The 15865-nt window shown below is 37.4% G+C and overlaps 3 protein-coding genes across 6 annotated transcripts; 2 read left to right on the top strand and 1 right to left on the bottom strand.

Annotated features, from left to right (window-relative positions):
* The first annotated feature begins 249 nt into the window (after positions 1-249).
* Positions 250-2628, top strand: LOC149961170 (2-oxoglutarate and iron-dependent oxygenase domain-containing protein 3-like). Its single transcript, XM_090175403.1, has 6 exons — positions 250-528; positions 592-923; positions 977-1043; positions 1103-1316; positions 1398-1521; positions 1589-2628. The coding sequence occupies exons 1-6, from the start codon at positions 356-358 to the stop codon at positions 1732-1734; spliced, it is 1056 nt and encodes a 351-aa protein (XP_090031529.1). The 5' UTR covers positions 250-355; the 3' UTR covers positions 1735-2628.
* On the bottom strand, positions 2543-5843 carry Hrs (Hepatocyte growth factor regulated tyrosine kinase substrate). Its single transcript, XM_090175366.1, has 9 exons — positions 5676-5843; positions 5515-5599; positions 5283-5451; positions 4972-5217; positions 4328-4906; positions 4050-4266; positions 3792-3988; positions 3382-3718; positions 2543-3000 (listed from the first exon to the last, which is right to left on the bottom strand). Exons 1-9 carry the CDS (start codon positions 5716-5718, stop codon positions 2798-2800), a joined length of 2076 nt encoding a protein of 691 aa, XP_090031492.1. The 5' UTR covers positions 5719-5843; the 3' UTR covers positions 2543-2797.
* A 712-nt stretch (positions 5844-6555) lies between these two features.
* Positions 6556-15074, top strand: LOC149961168 (uncharacterized). 4 transcript variants are annotated; one of them, XM_090175375.1, is made up of 2 exons: positions 6556-6969; positions 10123-15074. In XM_090175375.1, exons 1-2 carry the CDS (start codon positions 6955-6957, stop codon positions 12106-12108), a joined length of 2001 nt encoding a protein of 666 aa, XP_090031501.1. In that variant the 5' UTR covers positions 6556-6954; the 3' UTR covers positions 12109-15074. The 4 variants fall into 4 exon arrangements, with proteins under 4 accessions (XP_090031501.1, XP_090031506.1, XP_090031509.1 ...); XM_090175380.1 differs by lacking the exon at positions 6556-6969 and adding an exon at positions 7810-8265; XM_090175383.1 differs by lacking the exon at positions 6556-6969 and adding an exon at positions 8578-8605.
* Positions 15075-15865: the final 791 nt, after the last annotated feature.

The raw sequence follows: 15865 nt of genomic DNA, 5'->3' as shown, positions 1-15865 counted from the left end.
TATTTATATGAAAGAAATCGGTATCCTACCGATTTTAGTGTATATTATCGAAAACCTCTGAAAGTAGCCCAAAAAACAGCCCAACAGCCCAATTCATTTATTCCCGCAAGAAAGAAAAAAAGAAGCCCAATTGGGCTGTAAAAGAGCCCAACTGGCAGCTCTGTTTGATTATCACCAAAACAGTCATAAATAGTGTCAAAAACTTGTTTAACGCCATCTATAAGCCAAATTTTTGCCCCTGGTAGTTGGTTTTCTAATGCTGAGTTGTACTACCGGAAAGCAAATCAATACCCCTTTCTTTCAAAAATGACCCAAATAGTTTAATTAAACGGTTTCCGATGACTATTTAAACACTATGGCGATATTCCGGAAGAGAGTTACTTCTGCAGATAATGAGGGTGCAAAGAAACCCCAAGAATCATCATCTTCTTCAGAGTACGATGACAGCCAACCTTCAACATCTAAAGAAATTCTTGCAACTAATACTAAAAGCAAACCAAAATCTCCCCAAAAGAAACCTCCTAATAAGTATATAAATTGCCAATTTCGCTTATGATATGGTAATTCACTAAACTATTATCATTTTCATAGGGACGGCAGTGAAGATGTAGATGATAACAAATACAAAATTACTAAAAAGAAAATATTAGTCAGAATGGGTCTATGTTGCGTTGTAATTCTCTTAATTTACATCCAAACAGTAAAAAAACCGAAGCCATTCGCACCCCACAGTGAAACTTTACAACTTAAATCTTACGAAGTTAAATGTTCTGATGATTATCAAAAAGAATTAACTAAATTCCCTGGCTGCGTGCCAACCAAATGTGGACGAATAGTCACTGATGAGCTTATCACGCCACATGAGAGTATCGAGCTCTTGCAATTAGCTAAGAAGGGTTTAACATTTGGAGGTGGTTTAGGAGGTACATTTACTTTCACCAATTGTTTTCAGGATTTTAAATATTTCTTTTTTTAGGTGCTTCAATACTAGACATCCATACGGGAGCCTTATCTCAAGGAAATCATTTTGTAAACATTTACAAGTAATACGGAAGCAAACCAGTTATTTTATAGGATTTTAACACTAACATTTCCTATTTAGATTAATGAAAGAAAAGGATGTTACTTCAATATTTAGCCACCAATCATTTGAAATCTACCGAGCCGTTAAAAACAAAATCCAACGCATGATTGCCATGCATTTTGGAATACGTGTACAAAACATATATTTAACCCAACCCACTTTCTTTTCGCGATTAATGAATATACCACCTAGAACTAAACATGACGAATATTGGCATATTCACGTTGATAAGGTAAGTGTTAACGAGGGTGAAATTTTGGATGAAAAATTCCAAACACGGAAACAGACTTGTTATGTGTTTAAAAATTAACAGGAAACTTATGAATCATTCCATTACACATCCCTACTGTATTTGTCGGACTATGATCAAGATTTTACAGGAGGAAGATTCCATTTTATTGATGAGAAGACCAACATGACAATTGAACCAAGAATGGGTAAAAAAAGGGGTATTTTTCCTCAACACATTAAATAATTAAAACTCTTTTGAATTACAATTTTTAGGAAGGGTTCTAGCATTCACATCTGGTTCCGAAAACCCACATATGGTTGAAAAAGTGGCAAGTGGGGCCCGCTTTGCACTAACAGTTTCTTTTACTTGCAATAAAACTCTTGCCATATCAGCACCCACAGTTAGAAAACTGCAATAAGAACCTGTTTTGCAAGCTTGCATAGTGGCAATAAATAAACTAAGCAGGGTTATATATGAGTGTTATCACAAGAATACTTTTGTAGCGACACAGGGCTATTTTTCTACCAAGAAATTGATTGAATGTCCAATTAAAAATAGTTTCTATCTAATAATTACATGGCACAATTAATCTTTGCATCCGTAATACTATGATTTAATTTATTACAGGGTTGCCACAATATTCTCAGATTCAAATTCCCTGATAATTTTAAGTTATTTTCCCTGACTTTTTAAAGCAGAATTAGAGTTTTTAACATTTATCAGAAGTTAATAAACTTTCAACTTTAAAAAACCTTTCAAGGATCTAAATATTAATAACATAATTTGCCATAGATCTAGAGTAAAATTATCTTAAAAAGTGTCAAGATTAAATTTAATTCCCTGACCTTTCTACGAATTTGAATTTTTACAAATTCTAATAATTCCCAGATCTTCCCCTGCCTTTTTAGGCCCATTTTAAATTCGCTGATGTGTGGAAACCCTGTAATAAGATTGCCAGCAACGTACAGCTTCAAATTGTTTTTTTTTCTCAAAATGGAAAATGATGATGTACAGGGGAACTTTTGGTTAAAAAAAAAAGTATAAAAATTGCTCAAATTGTTGAAACAAATGGGACCACAACCTAATTGTTAATCTTGTAAGTCTCTCCGAACAAAAAAAAAGTGTCCTTCATTGAAAATTTTAATTTTTGGAAGAAAACTGTGTTAACTCGTATAGAGTTGGGTCTGCATGCTCTCTTTCAAATTGGAAAATCAGACGTGTATAAGTTTATACGAGATAATTATACCATTTTAATTTTAATCTGTATATATAATTTGAACATAATAATATTCACAATAAAATTTTTTCATTACATGCTGAGTAATTAATTTAGAAAACTAAACTTAAATGGCAAAGTATTGGAATTTTTTAAAAAAAGTAATTTTAATATTTAAAACTATTGATATACTTTTAGAAACTTTTATAATCTTAATATTACTTAAACTAGAAAATTTACAAATCATAAAAAAGCGGGGCCTCACTCAATCGAAGCTAATCAGAGCCGCTTCAGCTATTTGATGATTATGTTGGTTTTCAGCAGTTCCTTGAGCCATAGGTGGAGTTGGAGGAGGGGCCATAGGTCCAACCATATGAGGTCCAGGATGTTGAGGTCCCATCATTTGGGGCATATTGCCTCCAGTTTGTGGCGGAGGCTGATGAGGACCCATTTGCGGTCCACCCATACCTAAAACACACACACAAGGATTAGTTATTAAGAAACTAAAAAAGAGATGCACCGATATATCAGCCTATTTTTTCTAATATTGGCCGATACCGGTATTACAAAAATATTTTCAGAAAAACAACTAACTAATGATAATATTTCATTTGACTGGCTGTGCCACGTACACCAGACTTCAGAAACTAGATCGGACCTTTTTAAGACCTAGCAAACTTTTTTTTCATGAAAAATTAGAATAAAATTGTATGACAGTGTACTGAACAGTCTTTTACAATTATTTTATCGTCCAATATCACCAGCAATATATCAGCCACGAATAGCCGATATATCGGCTATACCCATATCGGTGCATCCCTTAACTAAAATTATCAAATTGTTACCAACCTTGCATATAGCCTTGGAAATGAGGAGGTGGTGGTCCCACAACTTGCTGGGGATGCTGTTGAGGATGTGGAGTAGGTCCTTGAGGATTTTGGAATTGTGGTCCAGGATATTGCTGAGGAGGCATATGATGCTGAGGAGGTGCTGGTCCGCGTACAGGTCCAACTTGGTACGGATTAGGTTGTCCAGGTGGAGGGCCCATGTAAGGCATAGGTTGACCAGGCATTTGAGGTTGATAATGTGGAACTCCTTGAGATTGTATCATGCTCATGTGGTATTTATGCTGCTCTTGCCTCAATTGCATCTCCCGTTCTTGTTCTTGAATTCTTTGCATTGCCACCTAAAATAAATATTTCAATCATCAATGCATTCATTACCAAACTATAGTTAGGGCCTTGGCCAAATATAATAACCTGTCTCTGATATTGCAAATATTCTTGCTTCTTTTTGCGCATTATGTCCAGTTTCTGGGCCATTTGAATTTGTCGTAAACGCTCAGCCTCTTCAGCTTCCCTTCGGAGCCTTTCTCTATGTTCTTCCCGCAGAGCATCAAGGGCAGCTCGTGCATCTCGTATTTGAGCTATTTTATCTTGCAGTCCCTCAAAATAAACTACAAAAAAAACCAGTTTGTTTAAAACAGAAACTTTCAACAACAATATTAAAAAACTTACTTCTTCTATCTTCAGAGTTCTGAATATGCTTCATCAACTGGGAATGCATATTGGTAATATTCAAGAAAAGAGATTGCACAAAAGTGTCATTGCTAATCGGACGGCCGCGACTGCTGTTGCTTTTCATCCGATTGACAAATATTTCCAATGTCGACTCAAGGTTAGATTTAAATTCATCAATTCCAATTTCATTCTCACTATGTTCCTGCGGATATTTCTGAAACAAAAAATGGGCAGATTAATAACAAATCTGACCAATCAGTTGAAAAACATATTACATCATTCAATTTAGAAGGCGAATAGATCCCATTCAATCCTCCTTGCATCGAAACATTAGTAGCTGGAGCACTAGGAATTGGGCTATTACGATTTTGGTTAATCGGGGAGCTAATATGACTTTCCTCCTGCTGCTTTTGTTCCCAATATGATCGATTCAAATAACGAGCCAGTTCGTTATCAACAGGAGCTGCTTTCTCATCTTTCTTGCCATTATCGGAGTTGGAATCTAATTTCATCAAACCACGAGTCGCACTGGATTTTTGCTTCTCCTTAGTTTCGGCTTCACTCTTTGAGAGAGCTATGGCAAGTTGTAATTCTTCCTCTTCCCTCAAATCTTGTTCAGTTTTACCACCACTATTTTGGGTCTGTGATGATGCGTAAGGCGAAGACTGTTCAGAATTAGCTCCTGATGATGTCTTTGCGGGAGTGGTAGCTGCTTGGGCAGTGTTTGATTTGCTCAGTTTCTCCCAGCATGAGTCGCAGACTCTTACTTCTTTCTCAAATCCAAATTTTGGAATAGCAATAGCACGAGCTGAACATTTTTGGCAAAATATTTGACCACAGTTACGGCAGTGATGCTAAAATACAAGTCTTTCCTTGTTATTCAAAATCATTGATTGTTATAATTATTAAGCAAACCTACTTTTCTAACAACTACAGAAAATTGGGTACGACAACGATGACAACATTCTCCTTCTGCCCAATCAGGAGCAACATCAGCAGCAAACATTGCATCACTTTCTTTAAGCACAGGAAACTTAAATCCTTCCATTTTCATCAACGTAACTGTGTCCTGAACAGCTCGATAGTTTGGTTCTTGCCGAAAAGCATGGGCCCACGTTTGAATCAGCTCTATTATTTTGGCTTTTACAGTTTCATGAGGAGTGGTCTATTATTTAAAAGTTTAATTAATAAAAAAAAAAATTATTTTTTGATATTTTTTTATAGTAATACTTTGATCAGCTCTCTTAATTCCTCCATAAATTGCCTAGACGCAACTTCACTGTGTACCGGGGTACCGCAATTTTTAACAACGGACTCAAGAACTTGGAATGCATATAGAGCGACGTGAGGATTTTGGGCATACAACTTTTTCTTGATCGCAGTAATAGCATATTTAGCCCTTATTTAAAGAAAGGGGTTAAATATTATCTATGGCGAATAGATTCTTTAGCGCGAAACCTACTGTACATCTTGTTGCCTTATGCAATCACAAATGTTCATAATTGACGCCCAATCAGGATCGAGTAGCAAGTGACTCGTCGCTTGTTCTAAAATTTATCAAGGGTTAAGCTAAGACAAGGCCTTAGCAATTAGCATTGACAAATATATAGTTAAATTAATTACCTAGATACTTGTCGAAATTCGATGATTTTCCGAATAACGACATCTTTTAAATTGTCGGATTAAATTCCGAGTATATATAAAGAGATAATCTACAAAATATTTTAAAACACCGAACTAAATCGGGCTTCAAAATCAACAATAAAGCGAATTATTCAATAAGAAATTCTATGACGATGTAGAAACGGCTAACTCTGAAACAAGCGAAAAACTATCGTAGTTGGCTGTAGATGAGTCAACTGCAACAAAAAGTCATGGGATGAAATCCCAAGGAGAATTTAACTTTTAAAAATGCAAGTGCTGTAGATCGCCTTTGTACTCTCAAGTTTTTTTCTCACCTTTTACCTGTAGCACTTCCTGAACCAAGCCGCCCTGAACCCAAAAAAAAACAATATTATTTTTTTAACGTAACAATGTTTTTATAAAAATAAAAACAAATGTTATAAAATACCCACAGAAATAAGCTATAAAATGCACTAAACGCAAATACATTAAAAGTACCACTCAAAAAACTCTATCTTTAAAATTTAGATTTTGGAATGGATATCAATTTAGCCACATACTCGTGACAATTTAAACGAAACCGATTAAATTTGCGTGCTTGGTTTAATCAGCCTCTCCAATGGCATAAATTAATCCGGGGAAATTGTTTAAACGTAGCAGAGAAAAAGCGGAGAGCAAAATAGAGGGTGACAAATAATTCCATTTCCTCCCTGTTAAAACGGTTAAGACTATTTCCTCTCCAAAAGAGTGATACTGTTGCCATGGGAACGCCTCGTGCGACCCAACTTTCCGCCCTCTCTCTCCCCCCCCCCCCCCCCCCGTCTGCAGTCTTCGAGAGAAAAACGTGGGAAATTCGGGCGAGACGGTGGCGTTCGCGAAAGCGTCGGGAAAGAGCGTAGACACAAGGAGGCGGACTCCAAATTCCGAAATAGTCTAGCTAGTAAGATGCTCTTTGGGATATAAGACAATAACGATGTATTCACAAACTCATCGGACGCCAAATGGCCGTTGACGGTAAACCATCGAATTAGGAGCGTTTGTGGTTAATTTTTTTTTTTTGATGGAAGGCGCTCGGTCCCTTAGCAACCCCGCCCCCGGATCGAAAACATCAATCACCCCCCTCCCCCCATTCGTATCTCTCTTCCTCTCCATCCTCCGACTGCCGGCATCTCTAGCCCTTGGATGAAAATCAAAATATGATCTCTTCGCTTCAAAGTCCCTCGCTAGCTAGGAATGCAGAGAACGACGGGGTACCATCCCTTTCTAGACAGCGTTTTGTATGACTACTATGAAGGTAATTTGCATTTTATACGGCCCTTATGGGTTTGGTTTTATAGTATCCCTTTTATTTCTTTTCTGGATTCTTTATTTTTTCGGCAAAAAAAAGTGTAAACGTAATTTTTTTATTAAACAAACGTCTTTGTTGAATATAGAATGTTTATTTTAGAAAAATTCAAAGTGTTTCATAGATTTAAAATTTCAACTATAGTTATGACTTTGAATTTGTAGAGAAAGGATTGTTTTTTTAGAAAGGTTCTTGATTAATGAATAATTAGTTTATTTCCGTAGATAAAGTATTGTTTTTGGAAAGGTTTATACTGGAAGAATAATGTGTTTAACTATTCGAACAAACACCCAAAAATATTACAGTACGAAATAGTTATATTATGAAACTTGTAACAGTTAAGTATATTTAAATTTCAACGGAATCCTCATTAGAATTATTTAATCAGCTATTCCAAAATTATAATAAAAATATTCATTGTCATAACCCGTTTACGTTTCGTTAAATATTACTTTTATTACTCTAATATTTTATAAAATGAATCTAAATTCGAAAATTTCTCATAAGTTTGATGTATTTCAAAGATTATAAAAATATTACTGGCACAAAAGTTCGTAAGTTAACTGGCTATTCAAATAATTCAACGGTCATACCGAAACTAAAAACCCAGTTTAAGTCGGTTTTGAATGGAATCTCCCCCGTGAAAACTGGGTTACAGGGAAAACGTTTCCGTGACTATAATTATCGGAAAAAGAGGAAAAAGAAAACATAGAAATAATCTTTATCGCCAAGTAAACACTAAAGATAATGAAGCAATTTTTGTCGTTCTGAATTGAAACGTCATTATCAATTTTACCATTGGAAAACGTCAAATTATTGAAGTCCAATGTAGAGGTATTTTCAAGGTACACTAACATTGTAAGTAAAACTCCCAATGAAAGCAAAAAAAGGGGGCGTATTCTCTATGATGGATATAGAGAAAGTCGGCAAAGTAAGTGAGGGGGGGATAAGGAAAGGACCTAAAAATTCCCACCCGGGGATGGGGAAAAGAAAAATCCAGTCAGGTACGTGTGCACTCAGAAGACGCTTAAATTGAAACGGAACCCTTACCTGTTAGTTAGATAAGAGCGTCCGGAAGAAGTACTAGCTGCGTCTCCTACGCCTTGGTGCAAAGTATCGCGTGACGCTACAAACTACCTTGAAGAAGTATTTTTTCATTATAAATATATAAATTGCGTTTATCGAGTCACCTGGTTGGCGTGACTCCGGTCTTGGCCTGCGAGTTTCAAAACGCTTCAAGAAAGAGTAAGATAAAAGTTTAGTCGCCTTTTTTCGAGGGGTTCTGTTCTACTCCGTGATAGTTTACAATGAAGATAAGTTTCTACGTTTTGCCTAGGAAGATCATAGTTCATCGAGGGGTCGGACACTGCCATTATAGGTGGATTTACTTATGTTCACGGGGAAAGTTTACTTTATAGGGGTAAACGGGATTTCGGGATTTCGTAGAGATTTTGGCGATTTTATAATTATTTTTGAAGTGATTTTGGGATTTCAATGTTAATTTACCATAGAAAAAGTTAAAAGATTTTGCGATTTTAGACAAAGTAAATGTCCGACCCCTCGTAGTTCATCATCATAATTTCAGGTACACGTGGACTTTGCAAATTGCTGATCGTGAAGGGATGGTTAATTTAAATTTTATGCTAATTGTAGGATTTACGAGTGTGTCTGTGTTTGTAGCGTTATAAATAATATATCTAGGCTAATTCTATCCATGATAAATATTCAAAGCCTGTTCTTTACAAATAATTAGGGTCGTGATATTTAAAAAGACAAGCGCTTTTCGATAAGATGATTCGAATCTTTTGAAGGTTTTAATAGGAAGGTATGGAAATACTTATAATTAAGGTAATAAGAGGGCCGTTTTATCCGTTTATTCCCATTCGACCGAAATCCCATTCGACCGAAAGAATTTTAAAATGTAGCCCAATTGGCGGGGTGATTTGGTATTTTATTTATAAGGTATGTACTATCGAAGATCCATGTTTAGGTTAGGTTAGGTTAGGTTAGGTTAGGTTAGGTTAGAGTTGGTTAAGTTTACTATTTCAGTTTTGGTTCAGTTACTTGACTAGGTGAAGATAAAAATATAATTCATGCTCATTCCATTTTATTTTCAAATAAATGCATAAGTATTATATCTTTCTTTTTATTAAGACGGAATAAATAATTATTATTGATGTATAAATACCCTCCTTTATTAGCTATCCGCTCCATTGCAAACGACTTCAGTAACTAAATTGAAAACATAGCAAAAGCCAATTTATATAGCAGCGTTCGGTCGAATGGGACACATAAAAACCGCACGTTTCGGCGGAATTCGGTCGAATGGGACACCTCAAAAACCGCCTTCGGTTGAATGGGACTAAAGCGTTTTATCCAATGGGCACAATGGGCACTGTTCCCAGGGCATACGAAAGGGTATGGGTATGAAAAATTCATTTAAAAAATTTTCTTCTTAGAAATAGGGCCTACAATGGTCTTAGTGCCCAGGGTCTACGAAGGTCTTAGTGCCCATGACCAACGAAGGCCAAAAAACGGCACTGGGTAATTTAAGGGCTCCTAAAATTAAGATAATTTAAGGAAAATAAAATAATATAAGAGCCCCTAAAATTAAAACAATTTAAGGTCCCCTAAAATGAAGGTATTTTAAGGGCCTCTAAAATGAAGGTAATTTAAGGGCCCCTAAAATGAAGGTAATTTAAGGGCCTCTAAAATGAATGTAATTTAAGGGCCGCTAAAGTTAAATTTCCTTCATTTTAGAGGCCCTTAAATGATCTTAACTTAAGTAGCCCTTAAATTACCTTCATTTTAGGGGCCATTAAGGTAATTAAAGATAGAGAGCGCGAGTCGATATAGATTTTGGAATTTGATTGTCAGGGCCGGATTTATAAATTAGAGTCCTAAGGCACTAATGAAAATGGCGCCCTTAAAATACCAAATAAGACCAACGTTGAAAAGTAGATCAGGCTTCGTAAAACGTGTAGCTGTAGCAGCTAGGAACAATAACAAAGCATCCCCTATAACTTAATTGATGCTTGTATTGTGTACAGGCAATTTAATACGAGGAAACAAAATCACGATTTAATTTATGTCTTTACGCAGATGGCGTTTGGACACTTAACCCGTTTCCGGCAACTATTCGTCGCTTCCGTCCTCGTCATCACTAGTAGCATCTTCGCCATCACCATCTTGCTTCAACAATCTCAACAGAAATGGATCAGCCAAGAGCCGGGTCTGGTTCCTCCCGATCACATCCTGAATCATCCGTACTTCAACTACTCGCTGGACGTTTCCGAACCGGCGCCATCCGGTACCACGGCTCAATCCTGCCGACTGCCCAGAGTCCATCCTTTCCATCCGTCAACGTGGAAACACTTTCCGCCATCCAAACCCATCGTCTGCAAAGCTCGTCAACCATATTTGACTTACGTGGACCGTCATGGTTATCTCCGGTTCAACGAATCCGAACTAGTTCAATCGGGTTACGGACCACTGTCGCGTCCCTCCGTCGACTGCAGTTTCAGACCCATCATCAGGTCCAAGGAGGATGACTTCGAGGCTGAGTACGCCGACGTTATCCCCTTACCACCGTCCGGAATCTTGTTGGAACACGATTTCGTCCTGGTGCGGTGCACTAGACGCGGTCTATTTGGTCTGGTCAATGCGGAAGTGTATTCCAACTTCCACGTCAACGCTCGTTCCCTGCAGGGTGTCGAGAAACGGGTCACCATCGAACCGAAAGCCCAACCAATCAACGTAGTCATATTCGGTGTTGATAGTCTATCACGACTGGCTTTCGTGCGATTCCTTCCAAGAACCTACCGTTATCTCACCGAACGAATGAACGCTCGCGTTTTCAGGGGCATGAACAAAGTCGCCGACAACACTTTCCCCAATTTAGTCGCTATCCTAACCGGGCACAAGGCCTACGGCGGTGACTTACCCTTACCTCCGGCGATAAAGCACTATGATAGTTGGCCATTAGTCTGGAAGGAGTTTGCGAAGGCCGGTTACAGCACCCTCTTCGACGAGGACTATCCCGATTTCAACATGTTCACCTACTTATCCACCGGTTTCAAGTACCAGCCCACTGATTACTACGCGAGACCCTTCTGGTTGGCCGCCAAAGAATCTTCCATCTTACGTTACAGTTCCCATTTGTGTCTCGGATCCATGCCACGTCACCGCTACCAGATTGAAAGATTACTGAGCTACTTAAGAAGACAGAATGGTACTTGGCAAGTTCCCGGCTTCGCATTTTCGTTCATGGCCGAAGTCACCCACGAATATCTGAGTCGCGCCGCGGCCGCCGACGTTGACTTTGAAAATTTCCTGCGTGCGATGGTTGAGGAGAGGTTATTGGGTGAGAACACTTTCTTCGTTTTCATGTCCGATCACGGACATCGTTTCGACGCGATTCGGGGAACGCCCGTCGGCCGTTTGGAAGAAAGATTGCCGTTTTTCGCCGTTGTCCCTCCCAAATCGCTACCGGAAACCTCGTTGGAGAATCTCGCGACTAATTCCGCCCGTTTAGTCAGTCCTTTCGATCACCACGCCACTCTATTGGATATTATATCTCACGTGACCAATGGGACGAGTCTGGGCTCGACAGTGACTCGTTACGGACGTTCCTTATTCGCTAAGATTCCAATAAATAGGACGTGTGAGAAGGCGGGAATACCGGAATTTTATTGCGCGTGCGGGATGGAGGTAGACGCCCCTTGGTCCTTGAACCAAAAAGAAAGCTCGCGATTGGCCGTTTCCGCTGGCGGAGCAGTCATCGAGCGCGTTAATTGGTTGTTGCGGCAAAATCAAGTCGCCCAATCGAAATGCGTGACCTTGAAACTGAAGGACGTAAGAAGCGTCCAAAAAATAGCCAATGAGAAAACGGCAAATCCACCAAGGTTAAAGCTGGCGGTCATTGTGGAGGCGGGACCTTCAGGGGCGGTGCTAGAAGCGACGGTGGAAATGAGTGGATCTGATTTTAAAGTTACGAGTGACGTTAGTCGCATTAATAAATACAAAGGACAATCCGAGTGCGTGACGGACCCGATTTTAAGAAAATATTGCTACTGCAGTTCGACGTGATACGTTATTAATACTCCTTTTACGAGTCTTTAAAGGAAATGACTGTTAAGCTCTTCTTTACTCGAAATCATTGTTAATAATAATAATCAGCTAAGCTAATACCCTAGGCACCAACAGTAGGCGTAAGTCGACCGATAAAAAATTAATTCAAAACGTTTCTGTCCAATCTTTAGTCCTTAGCTGTAAAATTTGGATCTTTTTAACGTAAAAGGGGATGCTATTACGAATCTATAAAGTAAATTTGCTCTTAGCCAACTTGCTAAAATGGGAAAACAAAATCACGTGACTACCATATCACAGCCAACTTTTATTCGGTAACTCGTTTTCCTAGTTGGCCGTGTGACGGTAAAGAAAAAATTATTCCTTCCAGATACTGCAGACACTAATTAACTTCCACTTTTCTATTACAAAATGTTCTAAATAATAATAATTAGATAATTTAGATGAATCGATCAAAATTTAAACCGCCATTAGCAAAATAAAATAAATAATAGTTCGTAATTCTTAGGATAGATGGCGTTGCCGTTCTCCACAAAAGTCACGTGACTACCATGTTTTCAGCCACCCTGGACTTTATAATTTTCCCTATAGAGTAGTTTCAGTTCGTAGCTTTGGCTATGGTCGCCATTTTGTGCGGGATTTTTTCTCTACGGGAAAAAGCATAGGTGACGTCGTGTCACGTGATACTGAAATCACTTTATTACAACGGTTGAGGTGGGAAAATATTTTTAAGAAAATACTATTTTTTTTTTCAATCCCTTTCAATATCTTACTTAGTATTAGTGGCAGACAATAAATTTAACCTGACTTTAATCTATTTATTTCCGGCTGAGGCTGAAAGATTCCTACCTTAATTTGCCAGTGGTCGAAGGTAACAGTGATTTCGAGTATAAATTCCAAGTTCTAAGGATGACTCGACTTGGTATAACGACAGCATTTTCGATTGCGAAATATTCCGATTAAATTATGAAATATTAAAATTCCAAAAACAAGTATGACAGCCGGGAAAATCAAAAAAGTCATTTCCTTTATCTGATATCTCGCTAATTTATTTACCACGATAGGAAGCGGAGTTTTAATATTTATTTTTAACATGTGTTGTTGAAAAAAGTGTGCCATTTTAAATATTTAAGAGTGAAGGAAATTTTTTAAATTAACCAATCTATAACATGCTCGTAGCGGCAGTATATTTAATTAAATTTTTAACGGTGGGAATAATTTCTTATAAAAAGCATTAATTTGACTAATTGGTTTTTACAAGAATGTATTTATTTATATTTAGAGATAATGAATGTGTTGAGACGATTTTTAGCTTCTCTTCTGCAATCCACTTCGCTGTCTGCCAGTATGCTCCTCCCCTTAAGGGTCAATCAAATCAACTCGGTATCTCATTGGTTCCCTAAGAAGACAGAAGCTCCTCCCCTTAACGGTCAATCAAATCAACTCGGTATCTCATTGGTTCCCGAAAAAAGACAGTATTATCCTCCCCCTTTAGGGTCAATCAAATCAAATCGGTATCTCATTGCTTCCCTAAAAAGACAGAGGCTCCTACCCTTAGAGGTCAATCAAATCAACTCGGTATCTCATTGGTTCCCGAAAAAAGACAGTATGCTCCTCCCCTTAAGGGTCAATCAAAACAAATCGGTATCTCAATGGTACCCTAACAATACAGATGCTCCTCCCCTTTAACGGTCAATCAAATCAACTCGGTATCTCATTGGTTCCCAAAAAAAATAGGCTGCTCCCCTTAATAGTCAATCAAATCAACTCGGTATCTCATTGGTTCCCGAAAAAGACAGTATGCTCCTCACCCTTAAGGGGCAATCAAAATAAATGGTTTCTGAATGGTACCCTAAAAAGACAGAAGCTCCTCCCCTTAACGGTCAATCAAAACAAATCGGTATCTCAATGGTACAATAAAAAGGCAGAAGCTCCTCCCCTTAACGGTCAATCAAATAAAACCGGTATAGTCATTCTGTTTAAATACAAATAAATACATTGTTCTTTTATAAATTTACATGCCAATATGCTTAATATCATTTACCCTTTAGAAGCTTACTATCAAAACCAATATAATATATTAACCAAAACATAATACAGTTAAATTCTTCATTTGAATTGTATATTTATTCGATTAAATCTTAAACATTATAATAAGTAATATTATAATAATCATAAGTAACGTAATAAGAATAAGTATGACACTTCCTATTTCAATTTATTACGTAACTAAGAAGGTTAGTAAAAATAACTGTCAGCTTAGAGAAATATTGATCGTATTTATCGCTATCAAATGAACCTAACTAATTTACTCTTCCGAAACGTCCGACGACGCCATACACTAAGCCACAGGAATTGTTCAGGGCCATACTTATTTTTATTATGTTACTTATGTAATTGTTAAAGATAACACTTTTTCAGGAACTGTTGCTATGACATCAGAAACGTTTTAAAAACCCCAATTTAAAAAATAATGCTCAAAAACAATGATAATAAACGTACAATACCACCGAACTAAAATACTTGGATCTTTCTATAATATTTATTAATATTACAATTACCGTAAATAGATTGCGCTGTATATTTTGAGGAAATATTTAAATCAACCTGCCACGTTGTGTAAATATATAAAAAAATAGGGGTCTAGGAATATAGGGGTATTTATACTAGTAAGTTAAATAATCTTGTAACTACTTTGACACTGTTTGAAACGCGAGGTGGGGAAATCAGTATTTTGTATATGGACGTGTTTTTGTTATAAAAATCCGGAAGGAATTCCAGATAAAAACGAAGAGAATTAATGTGGGATAAATAATTTACCTTCCCACGATTGTATGCTCATTTTTCAAATTCTTTCTAAAAGACAATTGATAGAAGAAAAAAAATGTTTTATTTAATATTTTGACGTGTATGTAAAATTTCAGCGAGTTCTTTTTGATATACTAATATAATGTGGCATTAAAAAAAATATTGACCAAAACTTGAACGCTCTACTTATTCGGGCTTATAATTCGTAACACGATTTTCCGGAGTTTGTGGGAGGTTTTGGCAAGAATGCATTAAACTTAACCGAGAATAAGTAACTTTAACTATAGTCTCTATTTACATGATTTCTAAGAGCCATTTTCCGCTCCCCCCTTACCAACAAAAAGGGGTAAAGATTACAAGAGGAACAAGTTGGCAAGCCAAAATATACCTCTCCTCGGAAGAATTGTCCCTAGTGGTATTAATTTCTCGAGATGACCCTTAAAGATATATCTCCGCAATTCAGAGTTATTTACTAAAAACGTAATCCCGGTTCAATCCCGCCCGGTATAAAATTTTAATTTTAATTAAAATAATTGAGACGAAACAACCGAGTTTAATTTATTCAGAATAATATAAATTAAGTAGTTACAACAGCGAGTTAGACGTACTAAAACAATGCACAATTGAATTTAACCCTTTTTACCTCTCCGAGGGGACAAAGTCCCCTAGGAGGGGTTATACAACGACCGTGTCTGTCTGTGGGTCTGTGGGTGGGTCTGTGGGTGGGTCTGTCTGTCTGTCAGGATTGCGAACGCGTTCGCATTTTCGGTGCAAAGTGTAATCACTGCGTACGCAGTTTCTCAAAGGGTTGGCAAAACCACCGTGTGACGGTGAGCGTTAACGGATGCATTTGCGGTTTGGTTTGGATGGTGTTTTTTCGCTCACCGTCGTGACGGTTTGGTGTATTACGTTTTTGTAATGTTTATGCGTAGGTTGTGAGTGTTGAATT

The sequence above is a fragment of the Leiobunum rupestre genome, chromosome 1 (assembly GCF_980474605.1).
Source record: "Leiobunum rupestre chromosome 1, qqLeiRupe1.1.hap1, whole genome shotgun sequence".
Taxonomy (NCBI): Eukaryota; Metazoa; Arthropoda; class Arachnida; order Opiliones; family Sclerosomatidae; genus Leiobunum; species Leiobunum rupestre.
The sequence above is the reverse complement of the archived record's forward strand: the minus strand, read 5'-3'. Positions and strand labels throughout refer to the sequence as shown.